Source organism: Aspergillus terreus, genomic scaffold, assembly GCF_000149615.1.
Source record: "Aspergillus terreus NIH2624 scaffold_3 genomic scaffold, whole genome shotgun sequence".
Lineage (NCBI taxonomy): Eukaryota > Fungi > Ascomycota > Eurotiomycetes > Eurotiales > Aspergillaceae > Aspergillus > Aspergillus terreus.
Window position 1 is genome coordinate 2,020,430 of NT_165926.1, and position 17,399 is coordinate 2,037,828.

The window sequence follows — 17,399 nt, forward strand, 5'->3', positions numbered from 1 at the left end:
TCAGTCTCAGCGGTTACACCTGCATCCCGGCTAATAGTGATTAAAGGCAGGTATCTCTAGGAAGGGGGAGCTATTCGGTAATGCTCGGGTTACCAGATTAGGAAATGGTTATGTGTAAGTAAATAGTAGACTGAAGTACGATACCGCTATCAACTGTAAATCCAGTGTTCCAAAGATTATGTACGACGATATAGTGCGCCTTACGTGTAGCGTGGAGCAGTCAGAATGTTTAGACTCATTTCTTCTCTAGTATGACGTACACTTAGGTTGAGATAGAAGTATATCCATAACATAAACTACTTCTCATAGATACATGTCAATCTTAGGCTAAAATCAAATCTTCATAGTTCCTATCCGCCACGTCCTGTGCCCTCTTTCGGTATCCTGGGGCAGGTCCTTGGTATCTGGCAATGATCCGTTTCTGCTTATGCGCCAGGTTCTTGTTGACACCGGTCATCCATGAATCAACCTCGTTAGCTAGTAGACCCTCTGCACACTGGTGGACATGCTCTGTCCACTTCTGCATTCCCTCCTCGGTAGCCTCGGCGTAGGTGATTCCGTTATCGCGACAGAAACGGATGAAGTTTGTAACCCATTCGACCGCGTACTCGATACTCCGAGGAATGTTCCCGAACATCTGATGCGGCCCCAGGATCATTGTCATGTTGGGAAACTCTTCAACGAAGAGTCCCAGAAACGTGCGAGGCCCTTCACTCCACTTGCTCGTCAACTTGGTCTTGTTGCGTCCCTGGAAATCTATGGCCGTAAAGGCACCGGTAACCGCATCAAACCCGGTGCCGTAGATGACCATGTCGAACTCAAATTCCGCATCGCGCGTCTTGATGCCTGTCTCCGTGATGCGCTCGATAGGGTCCTCCTTCACATCGACGAGCCGCACATTGGGCTGGTTGAATATCTCAAAGTACCCGCTCTCCAGCGGCACCCGCTTCGTCCCGAACCCGTGGCATTTGGGAATGAGTTTCTCCGCCGTGATGGGATCCTTCACGCGCTGGCGGATCTTATTCGCGATGAACTCGCTGAACAGGGCATTCGCGTGCCTGTCGTAGTGGATGTCTCCAAAGTTGCCGAGCCACTTCCCGAACCCGCGGGTCTGGTAGAGCGCCTCCCAGAAGGCCTCGCGCTCCGCAGGCGGGACGTCCAGCGTGCGTCGCAGGTCCGCGGCATGCAGGAACCCAGAGGATGTCTCGCGGCAGCGCTGGAACATCTCCGGGTATCGCTTGCGGAGCTCCTTGGTCTCCTCGGGTGTGATCTTGTCGTTGCGGAGCGGCGCGCTCCAGTTCGGCGTCCGCTGGAAGATGGTGAGGTGGCCGGCGGTTTTGGCGATCTCCTGCGTGGCCTGGATGCCTGTTGCGCCGGTGCCAATGAAGGCGACCCGTTTGTTTGCGAAACTGACGGGGTAGTGCGGCCATCGCGCGGTGTGGTAGGCTTCGCCTTTGTAATCGTGGATGCCGGGGATGTTGGGCATGGTGAAGTTGCTCAGGACGCCCATGGCGGTCACCAGGAACCGGGACGAGTACTGCGTGCCGTTGGCATCGGTCAGGAGCCAGGAGTTGGAGGACTCTTGGAAATGGGCGGACTGGACGCGGGTGTCGAACTGCATGTCTCTGCGGAGGTCGAACTTGTCACAGATGAACTCGCAGTATCGGAGGGTTTCATGCTGAGGAGCAAAATGCTCGGACCACGTCCACTCGTCCAGGAGCTCCTGCGAGAATGAAAACTGGTATGTGTAGCTCTCCGAGTCGAACCGGGCGCCGGGGTAGCGATTCCAATACCAAGTGCCGCCCACCCCGCTCGCTGCCTCCAGCACCTTGACCCGAAGGCCGAGTGTGCGCATCTGATGGAGGGCGTAGATTCCTGACAGCCCAGCCCCTATTATCAGGACCTCATAGTCCAGATCTTGGTTCAGCTTGCTGAATAGTGGTTCTTCGTTGCTGCCCATATTGTTTATGTGTGAGTGATGAAGGTGGTTGCGTCCGCATGCATGCTGTGGCTCTGGTCGTAACTACCTATATATAGACCTATTATACATGAACCCATTACTAATCCAGGTGAATACCTAGGAGTTGCTCGGTAGTAGCGGTAACAAGACGAGTAGGTATGTGAATACCTACACTGTAATCTAAACGAGTGTATAGAGCCGGAAAGATGTATATCGGCAGTAGGATAACCTTAACCGGCTCCCCGCAATCTACCCCGGATTGCCAAAGGAAGCGGGGATTCTACTGTGTCTATATGAGTGTCTACTATCCATGTGGCGTTGACTGATGTGTCTGAATGGTACCCCTCGTAGCATATCATGGAGACACAGGCTAGCCCGAGGGTATTTTAAGGGCCTCGTAGACAGTAGAACTGCAATTGATCTCCATTGTTCTTCCCCGCCGTATCATTCCAGTCCCCATCATGTCGGACCTGCAGAAGTCCATGTCAGACACCTTGTCGGATAAGCCCAACGCCTCCGAGATTGAAAAGGCCGAGGGGACTATTCCCATTGACACGGTTCACAATGACGAGGCCATGAAAGTGCTCGCCAACTACAGCGGCGATGAGTCCTGGACAGAAGAAGAAGAGACCAAGGTCAAGCACAAGATTGACCGGAAGCTGCTCCCATTGCTGTGCTTGACCTACGGGTTGCAGTATTACGACAAGGCCATGCTCTCTCAAGCTGTATGTCCAGTTGTTCTGCTTACAGGCCGTCTACGATGTCTAATCTCATTGTAGGCAATTTTTGGCCTCCGTGAGGACTTGAAGCTCATGGTTGGTAATCGTTACTCCTTCTCCGCGGCCATTTTCTACCTAGGCTTTATCGTGGGAGCGTATCCTGCCATGGTCTTGGCCCAAAGATTCCCAATTGAGCGCGTTGCTTCCATCATTGTGGCCCTGTGGGGGATATGTCTCATTCTCACCCCAGCTTGCCATAACTACCAGTCTCTGTATGCGCAGAGATTCTTCTTGGGGCTGCTGGAGAGTGGCGTTAGTCCCATGTTCATGATCATTGTGGTAAGTCTCTTCACGTACAGTTCGAATCTGGTACTAAAAGCCATAGGGTGGCTGGTATAAGAAGGATGAACAGGCCCTGCGCATGGGGTAGGTTTCATCCAATTTTTAAAATCAAGATATTAACATGGCTAGGGCTTGGTATTGCTGCACAGGCTACGTCTCCATTTTCTCCCCTCTAATCAACTACGGCCTGGGCCACATCAAAGGCGCGCTCTCGCCATGGAAGTATATGTATCTCGTCTCCGGATCCATCACTATCCTCTGGGCTATAGTGATCATTTTCTTCCTCCCCCCGGACCCCATCCGCGCCAAAGGCTTTAGCGAGCGCGAGCGCTACATCTGCGTCGCCCGTATGCGCAGCAACAACTCCGGGGTCCGCAACACCCACTACAAGAAAGGGCAGGTGTGGGAGCTGCTGCTCGACGTCAAGTTCTGGCTGATCTTCTTCACGGCCTTCTTCTGCATGATCGGCAACGGCCCCGTGTCCACCTTCACGCCCATCATCATCAACGGCCTCGGCTTCAACACGCTCACCTCTCTGCTGCTGGTCATGCCGGCTGGTTTTTATGCGGGGACGCAGCAGCTCCTCGTTCCATGGGCTGCATACAAGTGGGCTAGATATGGTATCCGCTCGTGGCTCGTGGCGGGCTGTCAGCTTGTCACGACTCTTGCCTCGCTGCTGCTGCTCCTGCTGCCCATGTCGGCGAAGGGGGGGATGCTGTTCGCTTGCTATATCCTGCCGTCTCTGGGAGGGGCGTATGCGGTGCTCATGGGCTTGCAGATTGCGAATATTGCGGGATACACTAAGCGGACGGTTGCTTCGTCAGGGATCTACATTGGGTATTGTCTGGGTGAGTGCAATGGAATAGTCGTGTTAATATCGTTCCTCCGCACTAACAGAAGCAGGAAACTTTGTTGGGCCGCTCGTCTTTGAAGAGAAAGATGCGCCACGCTATGTTCCGGGATTCATTGTGTGTGTGGTCACATCCGTGCTCGCCGCGGTGCTCGTCATCGTCTACCGCTATGTCTGTCTCTGGGATAATCGGAAACGAGATGAGAGTGGGATTGCAGAGGGCTTTGGGAATGCTTACCAGGATGATTTGACTGATAAGACGGTGAGTTGGTGCCAGCGCAAGATACAAGCATGGTCTAATTCTTTAGAACCCCGAGTTTAGGTATATCGTGTGAATTGATAAGTGGTGAGGACAGTGCATGGTGGATTGTTCATAGTCTAGATTAAACATGGCTAGTTTTAAAACGTCTACATACTGCAATATTGTGTTCTTCCAAGTGCATGATGCATGCGTACATTGCATGCATGCATACATCTCGCTTATTCCACCTTGACCACGAACTCGTTCGCTACCGGATTGCTGAGCGTCCACTTGATTCCCTCGCAGATAACGGAATCCCATCTCTTGGACTCCGATAGTTTGTTCCCATAGCGTCTGAAGCCATGAGGGAGTCCGCTAAAGACATTGACATCGGTTGGAACACTAAACGAGCACAAAGTCAGCTCTCTCCCCCAAGCACTGGAACACACCTACCCATTCTCGCTGAGCAGCTGCGCATACAACAGCCCCTCATCACGTAGTATATCGCGTCCCGCGATTCCAAACGTCGCAGGCGGCAACCCCTTCACCTCGTCGGCAGTCGCATTCCCAGGACTAAGACGTAGATCCCGCTCCAGCTCCTCACCACCCGTCACTTTCAACAAATCCATGAACAACTTAGCCCTAGTCACCGGCAAGATCGGCGCTGTCTCATTCTGCACGTAGCTGGAGACGCTGGGATCGCGCAGCCTCGCAAGAACCTGCCTATTAGTATGCCCCGAGAACAGCACACACGGGATCATCAGGATCTGGCCGCGTACGCGCGGCCGCCTTGCCAGCGACTCGTCCTTGCCCCGGTGCTGCGCCAGCACCAGCGACGCAGTCAGCCAGCCGCCGGCGGAGATCCCGCCGACGACAACGCTATCGCCGTCGCCGCCGATCTGGGCCAGGTGCTCGTGCACCCAGTGAAAGGCGTCTTCGGCGTCGTTCCAGGCCGTCGGGTAGCCGTGCTCCGGCGTGTGGCGGTAGTTCACGTTCACCACGACCACGGGGTGTCCGGCTGCGGCGAGGGGTGCGACGACGCGGGAGCAGATGGCGTCCTCCGAGCGCAGGGTGCCCAGGAGGAAGCCGCCGCCGTGCAGGTGGATGTACACCGGTAGACGCTGGGTCTCGGGGAGCGCGGACGGGCGATACGTGGCTGCTTCTATGGACTGGCCATCGCGGGTTGGAATGGCATAGTCTCGGATTATGACTTGGGGGCTGAGGCCTGTACAGGGGATGGATTATGAGTCAGTCAACCGACGACGGACCCCCGGTCAGGCAGCTCACCTTCATCCACCATGGCCTGCGCCGCGGCCTGCTCCCGAAACTTGTTGCTCGCTGCTTTCAGCTCCTCCACGCTCAGGTCTGGAGGTGCTGGGAGAGTCGGCTCGAGGGCCACCCATTCCGCACTGGGGCCAGTGTACTCGGAGAAATCGGCCATTTCTTACTCTACAGCACGGTGGAGGGTGTTAGAAGGGAGCTCGCCGAGGGATCGGACCTCGGCGGGGGGAGGGGAGTCTCCACTTGGCGTAAAGGGGGTATATCAGCGTCTCACGAGCAAATGCGGGGATAGAGCCCGATTACTCGATGCGGATAGCCGATTAGCCTGATCGACAGGAATACAGCATCTCCTTTAGGATGTGCATACATTGTTACTCCCTCCGGGAACTTACTAGGCTTCATGAGCGCAGCCGAGGTCCCCTCGGTTAAGCGTATGGATGTCTTGAGTGTCTTGAGTATGGACATCAGTCATGTCTTTTCTATACAAGTATGGGAGTGTCAACAATCAGTCCTGACATAACCAGGCAATCCAAGGGTGACTGGATATCTCTGTGATAATGTAGCAGCTCGTAGACAGTACCTAATGGACAAACTATCTATAGAATCAGACACCCTAGTGCTTTAAGACAGAGGGACAGCTAACTCCACCTCTTTCCCCGCATTTCCCTGAAATCCCAGACTCCCATGCCAAGTCAATCCTGTAATGTAAATCGTACAATATCTGCCGTTGAACCGGTGGCTGTGAACGTCGGTATCAAAATGACGGACAACTATCGTTTCCATGCGTTCAAGACCCACCAAGTGCGACGAAGACGGGCCGTAGTTGTGTGCATCTGGTGCCATGAGAAGAAGGTAAGCCTAGCCAGACCACAGTATGTATCCATCTAACCCCTGTTCCAGATCAAGTGTGATCTCCAAGAGACCAGTGGAAAGGGATTCAGTAAATGCACCAACTGTGCCACTACCGGCATTGACTGCAGGTAAGCGACAACCATAGCCGGCATCAGATGGCTGTGCCTGACATCCGCAGTGTTCGGCCCTCGAGGAGATGCAAGCGACGGCAAACTAGGGCTCCAGATGGTAGCATTCCCGACAGCTCCCGATACAGGCCTCCAACTGGCGCAGAGGCGGATGGCAGCTCTGTCAACCCGCTTCCAGTTGCTACCTCTGGTGGTGATAATGGAGATCGTTTTCCGCTCTTCCCACTCAGTGATATCTGTGATCCGTCGCCCCATTCGATGAGTGATCGGGAGCCTTTACCACGGCCCCAGCAATCAGTCCAGCCGACGCAAGGCGATCTCCCCATTGGTGATTCAGTCTCTGGCCCCAGACCGGGAGACGCTGCAGACAGCTACCTGGGCGAGCCGGGATACGGGGTGGTCTATGGATCGGAGATTAGAAACGATGCAGATGGTCAACGGAGACACAGTAATGTCCTTCCTGAGAGCGTCGATCTTCCCCCGCCTGAGCTGCAGCAGGGCTTCAAAGAGACATTCTTCGAGTATTGCTATACGTGGTGCCCAGTGCTCGACCGCGATACGATCCAGTCTGACCTGGAAAAGTCACCTCTCGTGGTCAACGCCCTCTCGTTGGCGACCAGTCACATCTGTCCGCCGGTGATCAAGCATGCAGAGCCTGCGACGTACTACGACAAAGTCAAGCAGCTCTTCTACGGGGACAAAGAACCGAACCTCTTGATGTGTCTCAAATCAATTGCGTTGGTGTATTGGTGGAGCCCACGGCCCCCTTCACGGGTGCACAGGGACTCGTCATGGTGGTGGACGACCGTCGCTATTCGGCATGCACAGCACGGCGGTTTTCACCGTGAGCCTAAGCAGGGACAGTTGGTCCAATCAATGATCAATCCTGGACTGCGACGCAGGCTCTGGTGGACTTTTTTTGTGCGTCTCATTCTCTACATCTGATCTTTATCCGCATTGTTAACTTGTCCAGGCTCGCGAGCGATTGACTGCCATATGCCAATGTCGTCCCTGCGTGATCGATACAGAGGACTGCAACATTCCGTTTCCCACTTTAGATGACTTTCCAGAAAAAACCCTCCAAGCGGAAGTGTTCATCCGCTGGGTGAAGCTGTGCGACACCATCGGAAACATCGCCAAACACCTGCAGCGCACAAGTAATAACATGATATCGCACTTCCCAGTCGATCTGGCCAAGGAACTCATGAACTGGGCGCAGTCCCAGCCGGAACATCTCTCTCTACCCATTGCGTCCGATCGGACGGTCACCTTCAATCGCGACATCCATCAGCTGCATCTCCCGTATCTCGCCGTGGTGATCGTCCTGCATCTGAGCCAGACGCCGCTGCCGCTGCCTCGGGCGTACCCGGCTGCGATACTCGCGGCCTCGTGCATTGCTCGCATCCTGAAGGATTGCCTGATGCGAGGCCGGGTGCGGTATCTCATGGGCATTTCCTGCTGGTACTGCGGAATGGCCATGCTCGCGTTGCTGCATGCCCGCCAGATCAAGCACCTCTCCCGGTATGCTGACGAAGACATACAGATCGTGCTTCTCGCGCTAAATGAGCTGAAGCTGATGTGGCCGACGGCGAATATTTTCCTGCAGGGGTTTGACCGTCTCAACAAGAACCCGTCTTCTGATGTAGGGCAGGAAGAGGATCTGTTTGACTTGGAGGATATCAGTACGCTGCATGGGATTGACTGGGCCAATTACTTCCCCTTCGCTTCGCCCCAGACAAGTGGGCTGGCGAACATCCTGCTGGGGAACAGACAGATGGAGCTGCCGATTGATCAGACGGGGCTGGAGTTGACGGCGTTTGATTTGACCAATCTGTTTGATCACTTTGATAGTTTCTGTAGTTCTTTTCAACCGGTGGTGTGATATAGCATTTTGTCAATCCCGAGCTTCTACCAGTTCTAAAGTAGTACACATACTTCTACTAACATACAACCCCTAAGCCCAACTAATTGACTATCTAATAATCCCAGGGCACCTGTAAAAACCCATGTCCCGACCCACAATCCCCCTGTATAAACTCAACAGAAACAGCCCGACACAAGTCTTGCAGCAGCATCTTCACCTCGGGCTGCAGTACCACGACGCGGCCCGCTTTCCACAGCTCCAGCTCCAGACCGCAGGAGACTCTGAGAATCCTCAAATTCGGGACATATGTAGCCTTCTGGGAAAGGAGGTCCCTGACTTCAGAAACGAGCACTGGGATGTCCACCTCGCGGCATTCGCAGATGTGTAGTGTTTGCAGGGACACAGGTAAAACGTCTCTCAAATGAAGTGTCCTCTCCACTGATCGCGCCTCTTCTACCTGGATGAGAGAAGGAAAGCGTATATGCAAGTCCTCCAGCACACAGAACTCCTTGAAAGAACTGGCTTCTTGGTCTGGGTAGAACTCCTCGTCGACGTAATATGTCGAATTGGCGCAATAGTCAAGCCGCAGCTGTCTCAGACACCCTTTGAAGCCCGCTATAGACTCCTGGATCATGGATGTGTGCATCCCATCCATGAACGTACGGTCGCCGAACCGGACCTCGAACGACTCTAGACGCCTGCAGAACATGGTCCACCAGCTTATTCCTTCGTTCGAAACGCCACAGTCTACTTCAAGCTGTGTCACCGACGAGGAGTGGGGCGTAAGCCCGAGTCCGTCCGTCCAGCGTTGCATACTCGCATCCGAGGGGTCTCGCACGGAGGATCCCGCGACCTTGCGCATAGACGGGAGTTTGAAAAACGGCACGGCGCAGGCGGCATCTTTCTCGCTCTCGAACGCGTCGTCGGACGTTTGAGTGATCAGCGACACAGAATGGAGTTTCGAGAGCGCTGGTGTGTTGTCCACCTGGATCTTCGCATTCACCAGCTGGATCAACGTCTTCCGGAAGAAGGTCGGATCTTGCTGGGGTACCGACAGGATGATGGTCTGCAGATTGGGCAATGCGGGAAGCAACAGCGCAACCCACGCGTCGAGGTTCGCCCGTTTCAGATGGCCCATCCATTTGGTTTGCTCCTCGGGGTGCGGGCAGACCTTTTTCAGGACGGTGCGCATCAATGCTTCGTCGACGGTGGGTCGCTGCCGCCTGGGTTCGTCATCGGAGTGGGGGTCATCATTGTCACGGAGCTGGTCCTCAGTGCACCACTTTGTTAATCGTAGGTGTTTTGCGTGCCGGGCCACGTGTGGCTTCCTGTAGAGGGCTTGCACCAAGGCGGCCATCAAGCGAGAGCATTCACCATGGCACCACCCGCATTCGCCAGCTCCGCATGGTTCGAACTCGATGTTGGAGTAGAGGATTGGAGAGAAGAGGTCATAGAAACGGTGGTTGCATTGGCTTAGCCTGGACAGGTGGGTGGAGGGAGTGTGGAGATGGTCCGCTATCATGAGCAGGACCTCGTTCGATAAGTACACCATTCGGAGAGAACAATGTATGAGTGAGGATTTCGTGGATGGTATCAGCCAGCATCATGGAGACCAGTCGTCGATAAACTGAGACGAGCACTTAAGTGGCCTAGGCCGAATTAGGAAAGCGAATACTAGGCTGACGATGCTGCCTTTGCTTAGTTCCATCTTGAATGCGAAATGGGTCAAGGATATTTTTGCAGTCATTGAAATTGTCGTTGAAGGTACATGTCGACTGTATAGTTTTGTTTTAGGCTTATTGTAAGCCATGCATATTTGGAGTAGCGGTGATGACGTTGCCAGTTGGTCGGCTATTCGGTTGTCGGCTTCATTAATTACCAGAGATATAGTCGGAGTTGAGACTGTCCAGGTTGTTTCTATGACTACCGAGTATAGTTGCCTCTGGTATATCCAGAGTCTATATAAACAAAGTATATCTAAAATAACTTCATCCTCCTCACTCGCTAATAGACAAAGCGAAATCTCAATCTCGACAAAATGACAGTCAACCCAATCGTGACCATCCCTCCTGGGCAGACGACCATCTCCGTGAAGCTCATCAATCCAGTCAACGCCGGACCAGCCATCCTCAACCGATTCATGGTCCCCCCTGTCCCAGGTCTCGACACATTCAAGAGCTTCCCGTCCTTTTCATTCCTGCTTGAGCATAGCTCTGGTCGCAAGTTAGTCTGGGACCTTGGAATTCGAAAAGACTATATGAATTACTCGCCCAAGATCGCGAGCTACATCCCAACCACCAAGTACACCCTCGACGTTGAGAAGAACGTTGCTGATATCCTGGAGGAGAATGGAATCAAAGGCGACGAGATCGAGGCTGTCATCTGGAGGTGAGCCTGTCGCCTTCCACAGCCATCCATCAACTTATCACTCTCCAGTCACTGGCACTGGGACCATATCGGCGACCCATCGACATTCCCACCAACTACCGACCTCATCGTAGGCCCAGGGTTCAAAGACGCCCTACTACCAGGAGCGCCTGCAAACCCAGACTCTCCCATTCTCGAGAGTGACTATGCGTGCGTGCATGCAGCCAGTACACATACACAGAAACCCACTAACTGCAGACACTAGCGGCCGTAATCTTCGCGAAATCGACTTCGACGGCCCCAATGCAACCAAGATCGGACGCTTTCGCGCATTTGACTACTTCGGCGACGGGTCGTTCTTCCTCCTCGACAGCCCGGGCCATGCAATCGGCCACCTCTGCGGCCTTGTCCGGACCACCACAAGTCCCGATACGTTCATTCTCCTTGGCGGCGATGTCTGTCACTACGCGGGGGTATTTCGACCGTCCAAGTATCTTCCCATGCCTTCTGAAATTAGTCCTCATCCTATACGGCCGTCTAGTTCGGTCCCGTTCTGTCCGGGCAGTGCCTGGGAGGAGCTCCAGCGCTCCCGGGACAGACGGCCGGATCAGTCTCTTTATGATACGACCTTTGCTCACGATATCCCGCTGGCTATACATACAGTGGGGAAGTTGCAGGAGATTGACGCTGACCCGAATGTGTTTGTTATCATTGCGCATGATGCGCAGGTGAGAGATGGGGTTCCTCATTTTCCGGCGAGTCTGAATGACTGGAAGGAGGCGGGCTGGGGGGATGCTCTCAAATGGGCGTTTTTGAGGGACTTGGAGATATTCTGGAGGTCTAAGGATTGTATTTAGTACCAGTGAGCTCTTAGTATTATATCACGATTGTCAATGTCCTGACGAAGCATGATCAAGTGGTACGGACCATCCAAATCATAGTCCATTCATACACTATATATACTTCGACTAATTTCTCAGAGCTCCTTCAGCAGTCCGCCCCTTGCTCCATCCTGGCACCCATCGGTCCTCGATAATCCTCAACTGCAATTCCTGCGTCCGTTTTAGATAGCCCTCCTCTACATGGTCATCTAGACCAGCATCCATAAAGCCTTCCTTGGCAACCGACTTGGGCGTTATCATCAACGAATGTCCTGTGGGGTCAGAATACCGCCTACTGAAGAACGAACTTCATGCACTCACCGTTGATGGACTGATCGGTCGCAAGCTTCATCATGCACATTGCAACGTCCTCCTGCGGAGCAAATTCCACCCCCTTACTGGTGAGCTGGGCTTCGTACTCGGGAGACCGAATAGCACTCTTGATGTAGCTGCGTCTGTCAGTACTACCTCTATACCTAGATCCAAAGGAAATGCAACCCACCATGGCGCCACATAGTTGATGCGTATACCTTGCTCCCACGAGCTGCGTCGAGCGGTCCTCATCAGCCCACGCAGGCCGTACTTGCTGCATGTGTACTGCCAGTTGGCCTAACAAACCCATTAATAAAGGCCCAAGTATAACAGTAAAGCTTCTGTCCGTACCGGCGAATCGATCCAAGTAACCATACTCCCCGTGATAATGAAGCACCGATCCCGCTCCGGGACATCAGGCTGCTTCCGGAAATAATGCACCGCCAGCTTCCACGTATACAAGCTCCCAGTCATATTCACATCGATGATCCTGAGGTCAGGCTTCACCGGCGGCCCGCTAGGGTCTGCTGCAGTCAGATACAACCACAACAGCACACATCGCTCGAGTCCACGAAAACATACCATCCAACGGCCACAGGTCATCGCCACTCGCCCGGCTGATGCCCGCGTTCGCAATGACAATGTCGCAGCTCTTGCCGGGCGAGTTCGCAATCGCGGCTTCGAACACGCGCACCTGCTCGTCCCAGCTGGTGATGTTGCACTTTACGAACTGCGCGTTCCTACATGCCGTCAGCGGTGGGCGTTTCTCTTGCTAGCTGCGCGGGCGGGCGTCATGTTACGCACGGACTGAGCTCCTTGGCGACTTCCTGCCCGCGCTCTTCATTGACGTCGGCGATGGTTACATATGCCCTGGGGCTGTTAGTGGTGCTTGTTGACGGTGGCGGAGAACATACCCGGCCTCGGCGAAGGCCCGTACGGTGGCTTCGCCCATGCCATTTGCGCCTGCGTCGTCAGTGCCGTGCCTTTTGTGGGGAATAAGTGGACATACCTCCGGTGACAATGACGCTCTTGCCGACTAGCTTGGTTTTGTCTGGCGGGATGGTGCAGTCGAGGGGGCCGGTATAGGAGTATGGGGGGAGCGGTGGCATGTTGGTTTCTTCTGTCTCGAAAGGATATGGCATTATCTGGGCATGAAAGTCGTGAACGAGTACACGTATTTATTATCCAGTGACAGTTCCATGCATACCCCTCATAGTGCATATGCCGGGAGTAGGCTGATCGGCGGCTTTCCCAATATGGTTTGCCGGTGCTACCAGATGCCGAATGTATACAACATCATTGCCGCATTGTCCTATGGAGGAGTATGTGTTTGGGGTATAGGATTACCGAAGCATCACTCCCATGGCTGATGCTTGTGCATTCGTATGGCTAAGCATATGGCCTACTGGCATGTCAAAGCAACCCTGTCTTTGATCTTGCCATCACAGAGATCTTTCAGGACCTGGGAAAACTCCAAAAGTCCCTTGGTTTCAACCTGCGGCTGTATCACGCCCTTGGCAATCAGATCCAGCACCTCCACCAGATCATCATATTGACCGCCGTAGGAGAAGATAATGCTGAGCCGTTTCCTGATCCCGATCTTCATGTCCAACTCGTTCTTTCGGTCCAGCGTTCCCACGCAGAGAATTTTACCGCCGCGGCGTACTACACAGCGCACGTTAGAATGCACTTAATTAGAGGCAAGAGAACCATACCGATTTGCTGGGCGTCACGGAACGTCTGATTCGTGCCGGCAAAGTCCAGCACCGTATCAATCTTCCCCTCCAGGCCGTGCTGAGACACAAATTCGGGGATGGAAATCTCCCTCGGAACAATGTCCATCTGCGGAACCCCCTTTTCCGCCGCAGCATCCAGTTTCTCCTGTCTGAGATCCGACACGATGACTCTCGCGCCGATGGACTGAACGACCTGCAGCGCATTGAACCCCAAGCCCCCAAGCCCGAAAAGAAAGACGGTCTCGGATTTCTTGACCTCCGCGCGACGGGTGATGCCGTGGTAGGCGGTGTTCACGGCATCGGTCGCCACGGCGGCGGCCGCGGAGGACACCGCTGCGATAGTCGTCAGCTTTGCGACGCATGCACGCGTCAGGGTCGACCTCACCGTCTGGGACGGGGACTGCGGCCCGCGCATCGATAGCCACGTAGTCGGCGTAGAAGCCGTCTTGTCCGATGCCGTGGTGCTGGCCGTTCGGACAGAGTTGAGACAGGTCGCGCGAGCAGTCGGGGCAGTGGGCTTCTCCGCATCCCGGGACTGCGAGGAGGGCAATCCGGTCGCCCTGGGGATTATTAGCGGGTTGAGGAGGGGGATTGCGGCTGACAGACCAGGTGGAATCTTGGGTCATTGACTCGGTCGCCTATCTTGACAATCTCGCCGCATCCTTCGTGGCCCTAGATGTGCGGTCAGACAGGATTTGATTGTGTAGGATGGGTAAGGCTCACGAGGGTGTACTTTTCGTCAAAGTGAGGTCGATCCTCGACGTCCAGGAGAGCTTGATCACTGTGGCAGACTGGCCGGTTGGAGGTTGGAGATCAATTGATGTGTCCTGGATGGATGGGAGGTGGCTTACCACCTGAGGCCAGTAACTTGACTAGGAAACCGGATGGCGGTGCATCGGGGACAGGGACTTGTTCCAAGACCTGGGAGGGAGTCTGAGCTTCACTAGAGTGTTGGGGTTCGGGGTCGATGGTCTTACCGGCGTGGGATTGCCCTTGTGCTTCCGCCAGGCGGTCATGGTCGAGGGAAGAGTCACCGTCATGCTGTCAGACTTCTATAAGGTATTTACCGGATGATGATGGGATTTTCCGAATTAAAGGACTGAGAGTTGTATACATTTATCCTCGGAACAATGCAAGCACCTGTAGATACTTCGGCATTATCCCCGCCTCAGGGACTACCGGTTGCCGCTGGTTATCCCAATTCGGCGGGGAAGGCCACTGCGTGAGCTGCGTGAGGACAGTTGATCGGCGACTGTCTGTACTGGTCTAAGCATGGCGGTGAGTACGGCGTATGTGAAACAGTAGAAGGGGCCATGATGGATAGATTATGTCTGTCATTGGTGGCTGACCAGACAACAATGCACCGCCACAGCCACCGAGACAGCCTTGCAGCCTCAGGCATGACAAAGAGGTACGTACGTACCTGTACCGTCTGTCTGGCCTCCGACCGACTCTGGGTTTCTCCCGCTTCCGATGGGGCGCCCCACACGACACGTCGGTTCAGGAGTTTCATCTTTCTGCTTGTTGTGGTGCTGGTGCTGGTGGTTGTTATGAGATGTCGTTCTTCTATAATTCTGATTGTTATAAGCGTAGGTTCATGCGCGGTTTATGTTGATCATAAATAATAATATATAGAACAGAGAACACTAGTCTCCTTAATTAAACTGTCAACATGTACTACAGTAGTTACTATTAATACATGCTAATATCCACGCTGCTAATAATAATCATCATCCTGGATCACAATATTGTGCCCGTCCTATTATTACGCGGTGCAGGAACATGTCCAGCTTCTAGAATTCCATCATCTTATTCTGATTAATCCCCCAGCCCACCCCATCCACGAAGGGTCCTACCCAGTTACATTCCTCCGACTTTTTCTCCTCTTCCTCTTCTTTTCCCTTTTCCATTCACTCTTTCGTATCCCTCTTTCAATTCCTCCTCCATCCTCCTCCGTCTCTCGTTAGCCTACTCAGCCTTACTCCGTACACCAAGACAGATCTTCATCGATCGGAACTGTCCATCCCCGCCCAGCAACCCGTTTCCCGTTTCATTTGTGGCTTGGCGACTCATCCGCCTCTTTTTCCCTCAACAGCCTCACTCCCGTGCTGCGTCTTTTTTCTCTCTTCCTGTCGCTCTGCTCGACCTCTCTCGTTTCTCTTCTCTTTCTGTCCACCCGAGCGTCTCTCTCGCTACATCTTCACGTCCTACACTCCTTCCTGGAGTGCACCGAGAGTGATCATTCGTTTCTCCCCCTCTCTCTTCCTCTCGATCCGACCCCTGAAACGGCAACGGCCAACGGCCCCGTGACAAAACGCCCTTGACAGCCGCTCCGCACCGATCGCCAACTCTGCCTCTCCTCGTCTTCCTCCTCCTTCCCCCGACGCTCGTTCCCCTCCCGCCTGCTCGTCCCCCGTCAAGACCCTGGGCCTCCGCCGTCCTTCGGTGGTGAAACCGACATATTGCATCCCCAGGCTGACCCTTCGGCGGACTCGAGCTCCGTGACGGAGCATTTCGTCAAGATTTATTCCACCACGTCACGGGCCTCCCTCCTCGGGGGATCCTTCGATCCTTCGTTTCGACGGCCGACTGGCGGCTTTCGAGCCCGAGAAGGATACACGAATGTGCCCCCCAACCCACCCCGCCGTAAAATGTACAAACCAAACTCCCTATGGACGTGGTCCTTTGCCATCGTCAGCTTCGTCCAGACCATCATCACCCTGGCTCTAGAATGGTACCTCTCCTCCCCCGGCCAAACTACCCGGTCGCTGACGCCCCCGCAGTTATATATTTGCCAACTTCCAGCTCCAAATCTATCCCAAGGCCAACGCCGTCACCTCCTCCAAAACCGTCCCCACCTTCCTGGCCCTCTACAGTTTCGGTTTCATCTACGAGCTGGTGCTCGTCTACGATGCCCTCCGACTGAAAAACACCATCCAGGTCATCGGAATCTGTCTGTGCAATCTCGGTCTTCTGATCTATGGAGCCGTGCAGGTCCAGCAGATCAAGGATGCCGTCGCCAACTTGACCGTCAACAGTGCCATCAATCCCGACGTGTGGGGGGAGACTGAGCCCTTCCTGATCATCATTCCCATCGTGGTCGCCATGGGCACCTTGCTGATGATGATCGTGGCCTGGAAGCTGTACGATGAGTTTGCCTGGTCCATCTACAAGCACATCAGCGCCGATCTGCGAATGAAGCGCCGATACCTCACATATCAGGTGGGCACCGCCGGTCCCGGATGTCGTCTCGTGCCATGCTAACGGAGCGTCAGATCTACATTGCACTGTTGAAGTTTGACTTTTTCTTCTTCCTGGGATTCACCGTCCAATTCGTCGTGATCGTCACCAATCGTCAGGATGCCGAGTTCCCCCTGACCCTAGCCGCGATTCCGGTGACGATTATCATCCTGGTGTGTGCGGGTTTCTTCGTGCGTCGCGAAAGCTCCATCGGCATGATTGCCATCATCGTACGTCTCCATCCCTTCTTCTTTTGAAGCCGCCACGCTAACCCGTTCAGCTTCTCTACTTCGCGGCCATGGCCTACTTCATCTTCAAACTGGTCCGCATCTACGATCCGCGGACGTATGCCGAATATCTGCCGGCGCAAAAGTCACTCACGTTTTTCGCCGTCATCACGCTGGTCCTCATTGTGATGACCATTATCAATGCGTGCATGTGTATGCACAACTTCCACAAGGGACTGAAACCGCACGTCAACAAGAAGAAGGCGGACAAGGAGGCCGAAAAGACGACGGAGCTGTCGTCCAACATCGCCGGCCAGGTGCCGTCGCGCATGATGATTGATTGAGCGGGGTTCCCAACGACAGATGCCCCAACATAACAATAACATACTTGCGGGGAAT

The 17,399-nt window shown here is 54.2% G+C and overlaps 9 protein-coding genes across 9 annotated transcripts; 4 read left to right on the top strand and 5 right to left on the bottom strand.

The window, feature by feature from the left end:
• Nucleotides 1-322: 322 nt before the first annotated feature.
• ATEG_02608 (flavin-containing monooxygenase) lies at nucleotides 323-1,960 on the bottom strand (the record flags this gene model as incomplete). The annotated part of the gene is made up of 1 exon (XM_001211786.1): nucleotides 323-1,960. The coding sequence occupies one exon, from the start codon at nucleotides 1,958-1,960 to the stop codon at nucleotides 323-325; it is 1,638 nt and encodes a 545-aa protein (XP_001211786.1).
• A 461-nt stretch (nucleotides 1,961-2,421) lies between these two features.
• ATEG_02609 (uncharacterized protein) lies at nucleotides 2,422-4,211 on the top strand (the record flags this gene model as incomplete). The annotated part of the gene is made up of 6 exons (XM_001211787.1): nucleotides 2,422-2,685; nucleotides 2,740-3,018; nucleotides 3,065-3,105; nucleotides 3,151-3,869; nucleotides 3,925-4,133; nucleotides 4,194-4,211. The coding sequence occupies 6 exons, from the start codon at nucleotides 2,422-2,424 to the stop codon at nucleotides 4,209-4,211; spliced, it is 1,530 nt and encodes a 509-aa protein (XP_001211787.1).
• A 140-nt stretch (nucleotides 4,212-4,351) lies between these two features.
• On the bottom strand, nucleotides 4,352-5,553 carry ATEG_02610 (alpha/beta hydrolase; the record flags this gene model as incomplete). Its single annotated transcript, XM_001211788.1, has 4 exons — nucleotides 4,352-4,514; nucleotides 4,566-4,831; nucleotides 4,892-5,337; nucleotides 5,400-5,553. 4 exons carry the CDS (start codon nucleotides 5,551-5,553, stop codon nucleotides 4,352-4,354), a joined length of 1,029 nt encoding a protein of 342 aa, XP_001211788.1.
• Nucleotides 5,554-6,152: 599 nt separating this feature from the next.
• Nucleotides 6,153-8,255, top strand: ATEG_02611 (uncharacterized protein; the record flags this gene model as incomplete). Its single annotated transcript, XM_001211789.1, has 4 exons — nucleotides 6,153-6,245; nucleotides 6,294-6,373; nucleotides 6,424-7,294; nucleotides 7,347-8,255. 4 exons carry the CDS (start codon nucleotides 6,153-6,155, stop codon nucleotides 8,253-8,255), a joined length of 1,953 nt encoding a protein of 650 aa, XP_001211789.1.
• Nucleotides 8,256-8,815: 560 nt separating this feature from the next.
• On the bottom strand, nucleotides 8,816-9,594 carry ATEG_02612 (uncharacterized protein; the record flags this gene model as incomplete). Its single annotated transcript, XM_001211790.1, has 2 exons — nucleotides 8,816-8,826; nucleotides 8,901-9,594. The coding sequence occupies 2 exons, from the start codon at nucleotides 9,592-9,594 to the stop codon at nucleotides 8,816-8,818; spliced, it is 705 nt and encodes a 234-aa protein (XP_001211790.1).
• Nucleotides 9,595-10,275: 681 nt separating this feature from the next.
• On the top strand, nucleotides 10,276-11,461 carry ATEG_02613 (MBL fold metallo-hydrolase; the record flags this gene model as incomplete). The annotated part of the gene is made up of 2 exons (XM_001211791.1): nucleotides 10,276-10,625; nucleotides 10,870-11,461. 2 exons carry the CDS (start codon nucleotides 10,276-10,278, stop codon nucleotides 11,459-11,461), a joined length of 942 nt encoding a protein of 313 aa, XP_001211791.1.
• Nucleotides 11,462-12,106: 645 nt separating this feature from the next.
• ATEG_02614 (uncharacterized protein) lies at nucleotides 12,107-12,906 on the bottom strand (the record flags this gene model as incomplete). Its single annotated transcript, XM_001211792.1, has 5 exons — nucleotides 12,107-12,321; nucleotides 12,380-12,537; nucleotides 12,602-12,667; nucleotides 12,712-12,760; nucleotides 12,807-12,906. The coding sequence occupies 5 exons, from the start codon at nucleotides 12,904-12,906 to the stop codon at nucleotides 12,107-12,109; spliced, it is 588 nt and encodes a 195-aa protein (XP_001211792.1).
• Nucleotides 12,907-13,199: 293 nt separating this feature from the next.
• On the bottom strand, nucleotides 13,200-14,573 carry ATEG_02615 (zinc-binding dehydrogenase; the record flags this gene model as incomplete). The annotated part of the gene is made up of 6 exons (XM_001211793.1): nucleotides 13,200-13,462; nucleotides 13,513-14,068; nucleotides 14,140-14,205; nucleotides 14,257-14,324; nucleotides 14,385-14,466; nucleotides 14,511-14,573. 6 exons carry the CDS (start codon nucleotides 14,571-14,573, stop codon nucleotides 13,200-13,202), a joined length of 1,098 nt encoding a protein of 365 aa, XP_001211793.1.
• A 1,611-nt stretch (nucleotides 14,574-16,184) lies between these two features.
• On the top strand, nucleotides 16,185-17,344 carry ATEG_02616 (uncharacterized protein; the record flags this gene model as incomplete). The annotated part of the gene is made up of 4 exons (XM_001211794.1): nucleotides 16,185-16,267; nucleotides 16,317-16,755; nucleotides 16,809-17,003; nucleotides 17,054-17,344. 4 exons carry the CDS (start codon nucleotides 16,185-16,187, stop codon nucleotides 17,342-17,344), a joined length of 1,008 nt encoding a protein of 335 aa, XP_001211794.1.
• Nucleotides 17,345-17,399: the final 55 nt, after the last annotated feature.